At 45.0% G+C, this 13,564-nt stretch overlaps 3 protein-coding genes across 5 annotated transcripts; 2 read left to right on the forward strand and 1 right to left on the reverse strand.

Annotated features, from left to right (window-relative positions):
- The first annotated feature begins 162 nt into the window (after positions 1 to 162).
- On the forward strand, positions 163 to 1,550 carry LOC119559898 (26S proteasome non-ATPase regulatory subunit 6). Its single transcript, XM_037873059.1, has one exon. It carries the CDS (start codon positions 282 to 284, stop codon positions 1,449 to 1,451), a length of 1,170 nt encoding a protein of 389 aa, XP_037728987.1. The 5' UTR covers positions 163 to 281; the 3' UTR covers positions 1,452 to 1,550.
- Positions 1,457 to 12,249, reverse strand: LOC119559897 (protein abrupt). Of its 3 annotated transcripts, none has more exons than XM_037873057.1 (3): positions 11,647 to 12,242; positions 4,869 to 5,783; positions 1,457 to 2,341 (listed from the first exon to the last, which is right to left on the reverse strand). In XM_037873057.1, exons 1-3 carry the CDS (start codon positions 11,849 to 11,851, stop codon positions 1,698 to 1,700), a joined length of 1,764 nt encoding a protein of 587 aa, XP_037728985.1. In that variant the 5' UTR covers positions 11,852 to 12,242; the 3' UTR covers positions 1,457 to 1,697. The 3 variants fall into 3 exon arrangements, with proteins under 3 accessions (XP_037728985.1, XP_037728984.1, XP_037728986.1); XM_037873056.1 differs by lacking the exon at positions 1,457 to 2,341 and adding an exon at positions 2,396 to 3,867 and having other exon boundaries at positions 11,647 to 12,249; XM_037873058.1 differs by lacking the exon at positions 1,457 to 2,341 and adding an exon at positions 4,081 to 4,721 and having other exon boundaries at positions 11,647 to 12,244.
- A 634-nt stretch (positions 12,250 to 12,883) lies between these two features.
- LOC119560470 lies at positions 12,884 to 13,517 on the forward strand. The gene is made up of 2 exons (XM_037873930.1): positions 12,884 to 13,138; positions 13,198 to 13,517. The coding sequence occupies exons 1-2, from the start codon at positions 13,123 to 13,125 to the stop codon at positions 13,353 to 13,355; spliced, it is 174 nt and encodes a 57-aa protein (XP_037729858.1). The 5' UTR covers positions 12,884 to 13,122; the 3' UTR covers positions 13,356 to 13,517.
- The last annotated feature ends 47 nt before the right edge of the window (positions 13,518 to 13,564 follow it).

Below are 13,564 nucleotides of genomic sequence, written 5' to 3' on the forward strand. Positions count from 1 at the left end.
TACTTAACTTTGTAATCAAAATAAGTCATAGAATTTAAATTTTCGCCGAATTCCAAAAATTTTAAGTTCAAAATACCGTTAGTGTAAAGACATTCAGCTTTTGAAAGGCTGCAAGTAAGCAAGGTATAAAAGGTATATTTATGAAAGCCGGGGAATATTTAATCGACAGTTTGCCTTGGTCACACTGTGCATGACTCTCAAAAATAACAAAATCATCATTTTGTTGAAAAAATTAACTATTTCTCTGTGCTAAACAAAGCGAAGTCAACAAATCGACCACAATGCCTGCCGAAAACCTGGAGGAGCAGGGCCTGGAGAAGAACCCAAACCTGGAGCTGGCCCAGACGAAGTTCCTGCTCACTTTGGCGGAGTACAAGCAGGATGCGGCACTGAAGGCGAAGCTCCTGGAGACGATTCGCACGGAGAACATGGCCCCGTGGTACGAGCACATCTGCACGGAACTCGGCTGGGCCGTGGACAAGGATCTGTTGGCCCGCATGAAGGAGAACAACCGCGTGGAGGTGGAGCAGCTGGACGCAGCCATCGAGGATGCGGAAAAGAATCTGGGCGAGATGGAGGTGCGCGAGGCGAACCTGAAGAAGTCCGAGTACTTGTGTCGCATCGGCGACAAGGCTGCAGCGGAGACTGCCTTCCGCAAGACCTACGAGAAGACCGTGTCGCTCGGCCACCGCCTGGACATCGTGTTCCACCTGATCCGCTTGGGACTGTTCTACCTGGACCACGATCTCATCACGCGCAACATCGACAAGGCCAAGTATCTGATAGAGGAGGGCGGCGACTGGGACCGACGCAACCGGCTCAAGGTCTACCAGGGCGTCTACTCGGTGGCGGTGCGCGACTTTAAGGCGGCGGCCACCTTCTTTCTGGACACCGTGAGCACCTTCACCTCATACGAGCTGATGGACTACCCCACCTTTGTGCGCTACACCGTGTACGTGGCCATGATCGCCCTGCCCCGCAATGAGCTGCGCGACAAGGTGATCAAGGGCTCCGAGATCCAGGAGGTGCTCCACGGCCTGCCCGACGTCAAGCAGTTTCTCTTCGCCCTGTACAACTGCCAGTACGAGAACTTCTATGTGCACCTGGCCGGCGTAGAGAAGCAGCTGCGCTCGGACTACCTCATCCATCCCCACTACCGCTACTACGTGCGCGAGATGCGTATTCTGGGCTACACCCAGTTGCTGGAGTCATACCGCTCCCTCACCCTGCAGTATATGGCCGAGTCCTTCGGCGTCACCGTGGACTACATTGACCAGGAGCTGGCTCGCTTCATCGCCGCCGGACGGCTGCACGCCAAGGTGGATCGCGTGGGCGGCATCGTGGAGACCAATCGACCCGACAACAAGAACTGGCAGTACCAGGCCACCATCAAGCAGGGCGATCTGCTGCTCAACCGCATTCAGAAGCTGAGCCGCGTGATTAACATCTAATGTAGTTCATATAAAAAAGGTTTATTCAAATTCAACATTTATTACAGTGTAAAGCTAACGCAACGTACAATAATAAAAACGATAAAAAACTCATGGAAATGCTCTAGTGGATTGTACGCTTGCTTATGTATTAACTAAATTCTTTGGAATTGTTTTGGTTACGCCGTCTTTAGTGTATTTGAGTATTATTGCAATCATTCCATTTTTGTACTTAACTGTCGATTGACCTGCTATGTGAATGTAAGCCTAAGAGTCGCCCTCGCTCTTTTCCTTCCACGACGGTTCCTCTTTGGTATCGTGGGCATGGCTATGGCCGGCTTCGCTGCCCGGGAAGGTGACGGTCGGCTTGTTGTTGGCCATGAAGTTGCGCGTCATTTCTTTGAGCGCCGTCGAAGATCGCAATCCGCAGTCTAGCGGCTCCTCCATATCCTGCCCCCACTGCTGCTGGTGTTGTTGCTGCCCTGCCGTTGCCTTGACCGCCATGTCGTGCAGATTCTGGACCATTTCGTGGATGGGCGAGCTCTGGGCCAGGACCTCCGGCACCATGGGCAGGCCACCAAGACCGACCATATTGTGTTGCCGCAGGCGGTTTGTGCTTATGTTGATCAGGGCGTTCATCATCACCTTGTTGCGCTGGTAGTCCTTGCGCAAGTGCTGGCGTATCTCCGTGTGGCAGTGCTCGTTGTTGGTCACGATGATGTCGCGGGTGTCCGTGGTGGTCACGCGCGCCTTGCAGTTGAACTTGCGCGACAGGTTGCACTGCCAGTACTTCTTGTCCTTGCGCACGTACTGAATGCCGAAGGTGTGTCCGTCGTGGACCAGCAGCGGCTTGCCCCGCTGGCTCAGCATGAACTCCAGCTTGCCCTCGAACCAGTGCTCGCCGGGTGCGACTACAAGACAGGACGAGAAGGCTAGTGAGGATCGGTTCGGGTCTGAGGCTGCTGATGGGTATGCTTGGAGTGGTACGCTCCGCTCCCTCGGTTTGTTATGTTTGTTTTTGGATGCCAGGACGTACACGAATGAGCCCAATTATGTGTGTTTATGTGATTCATGCAATTTACTTACCTGCTAAGGAGTTACAGGAATTTAATAACCCTTCGGATCTGATATTATAAATATAATATCTTATAACATCACATCCAAAATGCAATTATTCTATCTTATAAACGAATGCCTATTGCTAATTAGTTAGTTAGTGGCTGACCATCGGAATACCCATTGATATACGCACAGGGCCACGAAACATATCCAAAATTACTCTGGTTAGCTTAATCTGGGATTCATTTCACAGCGCCCATTAGTACTTTTTGGTTTATCGTTTCGCATTAGTTTATCAAATACATTATGCACATCGGTACGGGTATTTACATTGGTTACTATCTCTCATTTTCGAATCAAATTCAATTTTCTACTACAAACTCTAGCTAGGCAAAAATAAATTACTCCTCCTCCTCCGCTTTTGGGGCAGTGTGGCGACTGTGGGGGAATCCCCGGCGACAGCCTTACATGTTCTCCATCTTGAAGGTGTGCCTGCTGTTGGGGGATATGGTAATGGAGTTGATCACGTGAGCTGCGCTGGGATCCGTGGCCCCCTCCGCGGTGGCTCCATCCTGTTGCTGCTGCTGCTGCTGGAGTGTCTGCTGTTCCTCCACTGGCTGAGGCGGTGGACTCTGCGCCTGGAGGGAGTGGCTGCTGCGGTTGGATTGCGGACTCTGCTGCAGGTGCGCCGGCGAGAGGAGCACTGCTCCCGAACCGGAGCCACCTCCCAGATCCAGATTGTGCTGCTGTGGTGGTGGTGGATTGTGCGGCGAGTGCTGCTGGTGGTGTTGCTGTTGGTGGTGCGTCTGTGTCTGCAGGTGCATCAGGTTAGGATTGTGCATGAGGTTCGCCGAGCCGCCGTGCTGGTCCATGTGCGGCGGCGCCGGGTGGTGCTGCACCAGGAGATTCGGCAGCGGTTGTCCCAGGTGATGATGATGATGCGGGTGGTGCGGCCCTGATGCCATTGGGAGTGGCGGAGGCGGCGGTGGCGGTGGAGGCGTTTGATTGGCAAACATATTGCTCACTCGGTTGCCGTGCTGCAAGTCCGAGCCCAGGTGGCCACCACCATCCGTCAGAGAGTAGCCCGCCTGACTGGAGATCGGCACAGAGGCTGAAGGATTCCCAGAGACTGAGGCCGACGAAGCTGCCGACGATCCCTGACCACCGCGCATGTGCGGCGTATGGTTGTGGACGCCCGTGGCGGAGATGATCCTGCCCAGATGGGTGATGCACCGCGCCCGGCACATGCTGATCCGGTAGGACTTGCACAGCCAGTAGGTCTTCATGCCCTGCTGCGTGGCCACCGTGTTGTTGCGGTTGAACACGCAGTTACCGTGGAGCAGCGAGGTGGTGGACAGCATCACCATGTTGCTGTCGCCTGCTCCGGACAATGGTGGATCATTAGTTGTCTGTTCTACGCTGGAGCGCTCAAAGGGGGTTATTTACAGAGGAAGGGGGCGGGGCAAGCTGTTGGATAGTAGGGGAGGAGTCTTAATCCTCCTCCTTTTGGAATATGCGATTGAGTGTGCGTGTTCTCGATACTGTGCGGTTTGTTAGGCGTTAAAAGAATTAAATTTACCACGTTAAGAAATCAAAACCATAAGCAATTTTATATTGATGTATACATAGTAAAAGCACTACTCTATGTGTGTCTAAAATGAAGGTAAAAATGGTATATTCCTATGGCCTTTGAACCTGATTATAAGGGTTATTTTACATTGATCAATTTTACATTATCAGAAACTAGTAAATTTTAATAAAATTCTTTTAAGTGTTTTCTAATAAGATAAAATTTTTTTAATATTTTGATTTATCTAAGAGATTTTACGATTTAAAGTTTTTAGATATAGATATTTCCACCAAAGAATGTGATTTTCAGCTATAACTAACAAACTATTAGGAATGTTTCCTCGGGGTTCTTTTAAAACATGATGCACTGTATGATTTAAAAAAAAAACACTTTATAAAACTAATTTTGTTTTTCTGTAGTAATTCAAAAGTTTCCATGTGCTTTGAGGCCTGCCAGTCTGCCAAGTCGGTTGAACTGGGATCTCGGGGGCAGTCAGAGCTATCTCTTGTTTATCTAACTATACCTTCAGTTCGAGTACTTTTGCTTAATACTTTTACCCCAGTTAAATCAGCAAATATCCCTCTACAATCAATCGAGGCTTTGTTAGGTTTCCATTTGGTTCCATTCCTGGTTAGTGGGCTAGCGGGTTCGTGGGATGAATGCTGTTGTTATGTAAGCCAAATGATGAATGAAAAACAAAAACCCAATCTTATAAAGAATAAAATAATAAATTAAAATGAGTGCCAAGCTACATGCAACAGAAAAGTGATCAAAAGAGTGCAACAGGCACAAATCTGGAGGTCACCTACCTTTGGGAATTTCCATGTGGTTGGCAAAGTTCTTGGAGTAATCGTTGGGCATGTACAGTTCGTTGGGGTACTCGGTGCCGGAGCCAAGGCTCACGGGTCCATTGTTGTTGATGCCTCCGGGACCAACCGAGTTATTGGACCCACTGTTATTGCTGCTCTTGTAGAAGTTGTAGTTGTCCAGACTGAAGGTCGGGGCAAAGGGATTGCGGATTGGTGCTGACGGGGAGGCCGAAGAGGTGAGGCTGCCCACGCTGTTCGAGCTTCCACCGCCTCCACCGCTCGACGATGGACCATGATGGTGGCCATCGGACTCGCGTTTCAAGGCTCCGAGATCGTATCGCTGTTCTCCCAAGGTAATGTGTGGAATGGGGGGCAAGAAGAACTCTTCTGAATTCAGGCTGTTCTCCAATCCAGCTGCACTATCCGCATTCTCGCCACCGCCGCCATCGCTTCCCCCGGACCCATGATCCTTGAGGGAGCGCCTCAGCTGCTTGCCGGAATAGATGGACAGGGAATCGCTGCCAAAATCCGACGGCATTGGACGTTTGCCGGACGTATACAGGTGGCTGGCTTCGTTGGAGGCTCTGCTGGCAGAACCTGGCGAAGTAGTCCTCGAATTGCTCTGTCCCTTGGATTCATTGTGATCCGCTTCTGTTTTGCTATTGTGATTGCTATTAGAGTTGGAATTCTGATGGTTGGTGCTGTTTGACTCTTCCGCTGGGGGCTGACTAGAGGACTTCTCGGAGACACTCGATCCGGGGGAGGAGTTAGAATTGGTGGCCAGACCCTTGATCTGCAGAAGCTGTCCAATCTTCATGAAAGACTGCAGCTCAGTGTGCTTAACGTTCACCACGCCTTGGTACATGAACTCCAGCAGCTCCATCATAATGTTAAAGCTTACATCTTTGAGAATGACTGGAAAAGATAAAGAAAATGGAAGAAAGTTATTGAAGAGTTTGTCAACAATTTGGAAAAAATATTTTGAGAGCATGTGTAATTTAACTTTGGATTTATTATAATTATTTTAATTAATCGACTTCTTGGATTTCCATAAATTTGGGAAAAAACCCAAAACATTTTTGTCAACAACTTGGGGAATGGGAATATTTAAAATGCGTTTTAAATTTAAGGGGAATTTTAAATATTTCCAAAGAGATTACAGACAGTTTTTTTGGTTTCCCCTTCTCCCGAAAATTATTCAACGTAATTGCCTGTTTACATAAAGACTAGAAGCGACAATAACATCAGTAGGAAAGGAGGTCATTCGTAGTGGAGATGTTATCATCGAAACGCTCAAATACTAAATCAATACATAAAAACAGCTATGATAAGAAATCTGAAAACTTAAATATAAACTCAACAACAGCAACGCAATAGCACAGCCATAATTATAAAATAAGTAGCATGGCATATCATCCGCGTGCTCTCGAAACGGCCTAAGAGGCTGTGAAACAGTCCGGACTCGAAACCGATCCACAGTGGTGCGGATCTGTTATCTGTTACCCCTGGGCCCGAGATCATCCCACATAAGTTTTAATTTTTAATAGTTCACAGCAAGTAATAAAATTGGTTCATTTGTTTCTAAGCGTTTTAAAAAGATGTTGAAATTTGTTCTTCCTGTTGGCCTCCCAAATTGTAGGATCTAAATATAAATTGTAGAGACAATTATTACCTCTTCTTCGATTATTAATGTGGTTTATCTACTTGTATTAGTCCGTAAATTAATAATAAAGTAACTATAAATCAGCAAAATACGAATTAAGAAAGGAAACAGAGAGATTTCTAAATTAAGTGTTTAAATCCCATTCGGGGGTTTCAAGTTGGAACTTTTTTCCCAGAGATTATTTAAAATTTGCTGATCTGAAACTGATCCTTATCAGCACTTTCCCATCGCCCCCTGCACACTGTGCCCGTCCCTCGCAGCATCAACATCTAGTTAAAAACAATATTATCACTTGTTCTCAATAACAATTTTATTACACAAACAGGCGTACATACATCGACTATGTACGGCTGTATGTAAATACAATATTAAATCGCCGATCAGCAACAGACAAACTCGGTTGCTTAATCTGGCCGTGCGACGACATCAATGTGCCCTATCATTTGCCGTAGTCGTCATTACGGATCATTTTGTCTCGCCTATCTATCTATCTGCGCCTTGGCATGTCCGTATTCGACCGAGTGATCGCATGGCGAAGATCAAAATCCGGGCAATATATTGCTCTAGTACAGGGTACAGTACACACATCGCCTGCTGATGCCAGATAGATACGGGATTACATATAGGGGAGCAGTCAATGCTTGACTGCTTGATCATCCCACTATCACTATCGATTGCCTTACTTCTCCGTGCTCAGAAGCACAGATATGTACATCGCGTCAATCGCCGGAGATAAAGACCGGCCGTGGATCAAGACAAAGAGATCCATACACAGAATTCCCTCGAATCAATAAACCAATTATGGACCCCGCCTATAGATAAACTCTGTCTAAAGTTCACGGAGAACGTGATAAATCCGTGCATGCTGCTGATAAGAGAGATCGACAGTACCCAAAACGCAGATCATCCCGTCTCGAGCGTTGTTTGCTTAAATGTATGCCATATATGGTGACCAGGGGGATTTAATGGGCGCCTGACCCGCGGTGATCTCTGCTGATATCAGAGCGGCCCGAAAGTAGATCGAGGGTGTTCGGACTCAGATTGGGGGCTGGCTGGGTTGGGGAACTGCAGCGATATCTTCCTTAGCTCGTTTTTGATTTGTTTCGGGCCCAACAACCTCACTCCCAAGATCACGCCCACTTAGAACGCTTCCACCAATCGGATCGCAGGCGATCGATTTCGAAAACAGTTTTATTTTATGATTATGATAAATGTTTATCGAATCAGAACGCCAATAGGTTCTGTTGTTGTTCTGCTCGTCGAACCGTAGAGCCGAAGGGCGTGTATTGGAGTGGGCTGCCTCATTTTGACAATGTCGTCGCACAAACATTCATAAATATTTGTTATCTCCAAACGCCATAATAGTCGAGTAGTCGAATCGAATTGTCGTGCTGGTGGTAGTACAACCTGATAAAAAACCAAGAAGCCCAGCGACAGGCCCAGCCAACCCAACGTCAAAAAGGGTGGTCGTAGATTCCCATTGCGATTCCGATTCCATCCATTGCCAATGTCTAAGGAACCCAGGTTGCCCAGGGATTAGTCCAGCTTAACCGATTGCCAAGTCGATTTGCGACTTCAACTACTGGCTACTGGCTTCTAGCGGGCCCATAAATTACGAATTGTCAACACAAAAGGCCAATAAAAGCATTTATGAAATTTCATATGCTCAAAGTCAAAGTTTGATATAATATGAAGAGACCATAAAGTTCTGCTATACGTAAGCAGCTATTAATGTGATCGATTGGGTAACCCAGAAGCGGAAACTGTAGAAGGGTTTAACAAATTCGACAATACAACTACGTTCGCATCTTAAGTGTTATTTAGCTTGTTTTAGTTGTTTGTTTTCTTTTTAAATATAAATAATATATTTCTAAATTATTATTAATTTGATAAAAAAATTTAGGGATTTTTCTTGGTTTTCGAAATTTAGCTAGCATTAAATTTAGTCAAAATATGAATTATTCTAAAACAGAAAAACAAAATATAAATCATTTTTATATATGATATAAAAGATCATTATTTTAATAACAACTAGAAATGTGACATTATACACCAATGTGCTAAATAAATATTATTTATTCCGGATATTCTTGGCGTTATTATTTGTATGCTAAATATTCAAACTTCTAATCCTAGTACATTAAATAGATACTTCTTACGAGTTAAGCAAATGAATCACAGATTTCAATCCAAATGTCCATTTATGACACAATCCACTCAGATCTTTCCTAGTTTTTTGGCAATTAAAGCACTTTTGATAATCTTGGCAAGCTTATAACTTCGAAATGAACGAATTATAGATTACGTGTTTCCGACGCACGAAAACTCAAAGTTCAACGTTGTCAAAAATGAACAAATTTGGTGAAAAATAGTGAACCCCTTCATAAAAAAATGTTTACCCCCACCGGAGCACATCCAAAAAAAACCCAACCTCTTTGCTTTAGTCACGGTTAGGCAATATATTATTAACACTGGGTATTTAATATTTACGACAAGTCCAGCGATCGATATTATATTATCTTTCCGAACCCGAACGTTTATGGCTGGTAAGCAACTGCGGCTATATTCGATCGCCGTGGCTACTTCAAATCGGGAGTGGGAATGGGAATGGGAAAGTCAGGTGGCGAGGGGGATGTGGACCTGGTTCTTGGAGAGGCCCAATATCACACATGGCACATGCTGCGGTTGTCTGAGTGCGTTATCTAACGAGCAATAAGTTCAAAATCTTATTTTACGATCAAGAGTGATACCCAAAGTAAAGTGGTTGGCACTAAACGCTGGGCTGATAAACCGCTGCCCCCAGACGATGTCCGTCTTGTTTATGCCAATAATAAATAGATAATTTTCGAGGATTAACATTGTATTGGGGGACTGCGGCTGCGGCTGGGACTGTTGGGCAGATATAATGGGCCAAGTGGCCCGGACGGAGTGGATTGATTTACACGGCCGCGGCAGTGGAAACACGTATATATATCAACCATGCGAAGCTCTCTAATCAATATCTCGGAAACTAAAGTCTTCGAGTGGTTGACGCGGACCCAGTTGCTCAGTTGGGCAATAAATGATTGTTAAACGCGATAAAAAGATAAAAATATTTAGACTATTGTTGTTCCTGCGTGTTACACACCACACACTACATACTTCATACCACATAAAGCAACATCGAGGCGAGGCAAAGCCATTTGGCTTGTTAGCACCTCGATGACTGTTGTTGGTTGGCTTGTTTGTTGGTTGGTCTATTTTTAATAACTTGCCCCCGCTCGCGTTGGGCGTTATTTATAGGGTATATTAATATTCTTTATCTTTGGAAATACCTCTTGTAGCAGCGCTCGTTGGTAGGTAGCACCTTTCTGCTGCTACTTGAAAAGATAAAACCTTATTTTTTATGACCGCCTGATCAGATAAAGCCACCGTGCAGCAGGCAGCCGTGTTCAACACGACCGCGAACGAAATCGGAATCGGACCGGCCGGGAGGGGCTCCGGCGATATCATATCCATATACCATATATATATGTATGGTACAACACCGTTCTAGAGTCCATTTGAAGTACATTTGATGAGGTCAGCAACGCACCCAATCTCCCCGATCCGATCGAAGTGGGCTCCCACTCTCGCCATGGACCTTATCACGATGGATACTCCCGTGCGTGGCGAGGGTAAACAATCCGAATCCGAGTGTGGCTCTGGAGGCGGAGGACCTCTGCAGCTACCACATGGGCATAGACAACGTGGCGGCACCCGGCTCGCTCTAGGATTATCACCAGACCTCGATTCTTTGTGGGTTGCTGCTGTTTGTCTTTGGATTTACGACCAGCAAAATGATTCTACGGTCGACCTACAATAACTGGAACACTAGCTGCCAATCAGGAACTTAAGGTTCGGTTGGTTATACTTCTAAATTAAAGTTAGGTAAAGTTTTTTTAATTGAAATATTTTTTTATTCTTAGGGACGTGACCTTAATCCTTGGATCTTTGAGTTTAGCATATTAAATTGTATTCAGGTCGGAAGCTTCAAGATATTATTATTATTAAATAACTGATAGTGATTTATTACTGATATCTTTTCTGAAATTACACATATATGTGGTTTACGCTTGACAAGCATTTTGGATTTTCTGACATATCTAATGGATAATATCAAATAAATAATAGAAATTTATTGAATATTGATCAGCGACCAATCGATCATATTATTAAGATCCCATTATTTCTAATTGATTGCTGTTAAAATAAAAATGAATCTTAAGAAACTTATGAATGAGAGTGGTAACGATTAAATGGTATTAAATCCAGTCTTTAAAAACGTTGGGTCTATGAAATTGATACTGTATCGCCCTGGAGCAGACCCTTCACGTGCTGCCGTGGTTGGTACTCCGACCGGAGCTCGAAATCAACCTGGAGGTGGAGCTGGGCTGATAACCAGCGAATGTGTCATGGAATTTAACACTAAGGTTGATTTATATCTAAGCATTTGACAAGAGTGACGAACAGACAGGCTGACGGGCGGGCTCCTCGATAAACTGACACCGCTGTCCCAGTGATAAACTGACCGATTTCTGGAGGTACGGAAATCAGCGCTGGCCCACTGAATGGTTTTAAAAACGATATTACAATGTAACTACTGGACACCTCGCCCTGACATTACCTGACCAATTGGTGGAGGAATATACAACTTAGGGGGGAAGTCATTATATGGATTATACATATGTATGGTATGGTAAAAGCCAAAAGCCAAGGCTAAGACAATGTAACAATTTGTGGAGGCCTAGGTGGCTTTACATTGATCTTGCATACATACTTATGACATGGCCTAATGAAAACGAAGACTACACACCCCTCCTCCTGAAATAATCCAACCAATTATCGTATCAAAAATAATCAAAAAGCTGGAACAAAGTATTCATATTAGAAATCTTGAAATAAGCAGTCCGATAGACAATAGATTACTCATTCAGGAACCCAAAGCCGGCGACTACGTACAAAATCTGGTCAAGTGCTGGAGAATTTTATCCATATGTATGGTGCAGACAATGTAAGACCCGCCGTATAACTTAGCATTTAAAGGTGGCGAGGCAGTCTATAGATTGGATCACGAGATGACCGGAAGGTACTCACTGATGGGATGCTTGCAGGGATTGGTGGTGAATATCTCCTGGAAGTAGGGGCTGCAGATGGCCAGGACTATCTTGTGGGCATGGAGGAGCTTTCCGTCGCAGGCGAGGGTCACGTCCACCAGGTCGCCGCGGTCGTAAAGGTTCTGGAAGCCGCTGGCGATGTTGTCCTGGAAGTTTTTCCAGCACAGCTTGAACTCGTCGTCCATGGCGGATGCTCGCCGATTTCCAGGGGGGACGGGGACTTGTCTTTTCCAAACTCAGTTCCAATTACAATTCCAATTCCGGAATGTAATTTACTCGCACAGACTTCTTCGATTCTCGTGCGAATCTGTTTTTTATGGCTTTTGTTTATCCGCTTTGCTCGTGATTCGTTCACGGGCCAAAAATCACAAATCACGCCTTCTCACGCACTCTGCTACTCGTCGCTCTCTTGTTTTTATTTGTTTTCCGTCAAAGTTGCTACTTAATCCGCGTTCACGCGCACACGATCTCGAGTCGTTCGCGTCCACAGGCGCATTGATTTTGATTTGGGCTCTAATTAACACAGTGTGATTTAAACATTTTTATCGGAAAGCGTGAAAAGCAGCGACGCTGTTTACGTTCCGGCTGATAATGAACGCACCGCCCCGCGCCCCCTTGCCCACCCATGGGAGCTGTGAAAATGTGGATTTTTGGGGGAAACCACGAATGGTCACTCTGGGCAGTAAACAAAAGTAAATAAAAATATTTGGTTTTCTTAAATCCTGTTGTATCATTTATCAACAGTAGTAAAATATAAAGTACCTAATAAAATTAGATTATTGGTCTATACTGTTGCTCTAAGTGTAAAAAATATTTTATGTAACCAACCTTAGCCTTACCTACCCCTAATTGTGGGTAATTTACAATATTTACAATACATATTGTTTATTATCTTAAAAGATAATTTTAATAAAAGTCCTGACTCATTTTACTTACAAAATATAAAAGAATATATGATATTTTATGGATACTTTGAACCGTTTTTCAAACTGGGCGCTCTAGAGCGGAGCGCTTAAATCGATACTTCGATAAGCGACCCTTAACAATTGAACTTTAAGCGCCAAACGACAGAGCATTGAAAACGGTTTGCCCTGATAAGCGCTTATCTTAATTGGTTTGTTGGTCTCCGCGTTCCGGTTATATCCGAAAGGCAGTGTGCGCTTTGCTCATAGTTCTGGGCTCTCTTCCACCTGGTTCATGCAGCCCGTTGGGAACTACAACTTGATAGCGGACCTGCCCATGGTGTCATAAATAACCCACTTTACATTTTAAACAAAAAGAGAATAAAAGTAACGGCGCTGCTTATCAATAAGCCATGATTCGTTTGCACGCCACAGGTGCACACATACGCATTCCTCGTCAATTGGCCACCAAATTGATTTGCCTGATTTAGTGCTCAAAGAACTTTCAGCAAATTGGCCCACTCGCGAGGAGAATCAGTCAAGAGTATACCATAATGGGTTGTTGTTTTAGTAAGTGATCTTCAGATATCTGCATAAACAAAAGCGACTAATAAGCGGTGTGTTTACAGGCACAGGCAAATCGGTAGACCTTCCTCCGGTTCCTCCTGCTCCGGGAAAACAGCGCTCCACTTTGCCGGAATTTCCTGTCGCCGGATCGGTGACCACCACAGCTCCTGGAGGATCTGGACCCGGAGGCGCTACCAATGCGGCCCTAGAGGATGACTAGACCGGGTTTAAATCAACCGAAAAACGATTACGTCGAGGGAAAAGTGTAAATTGCCAAATGGCAGATTGGATCATGAGTCACGATCCCATGGCTGTGGGATTTTCCAGTTACGCATACCCTGTAGTTATTATTTTTAGTAAATATACATTCTGTATTACTTGACAGTTAATCTTATTGCTAAATTAAATAAAAACTTTAATAAAATTGGA

Source organism: Drosophila subpulchrella, unplaced genomic scaffold (genome assembly GCF_014743375.2).
Source record: "Drosophila subpulchrella strain 33 F10 #4 breed RU33 unplaced genomic scaffold, RU_Dsub_v1.1 Primary Assembly Seq354, whole genome shotgun sequence".
NCBI lineage: Eukaryota > Metazoa > Arthropoda > Insecta > Diptera > Drosophilidae > Drosophila > Drosophila subpulchrella.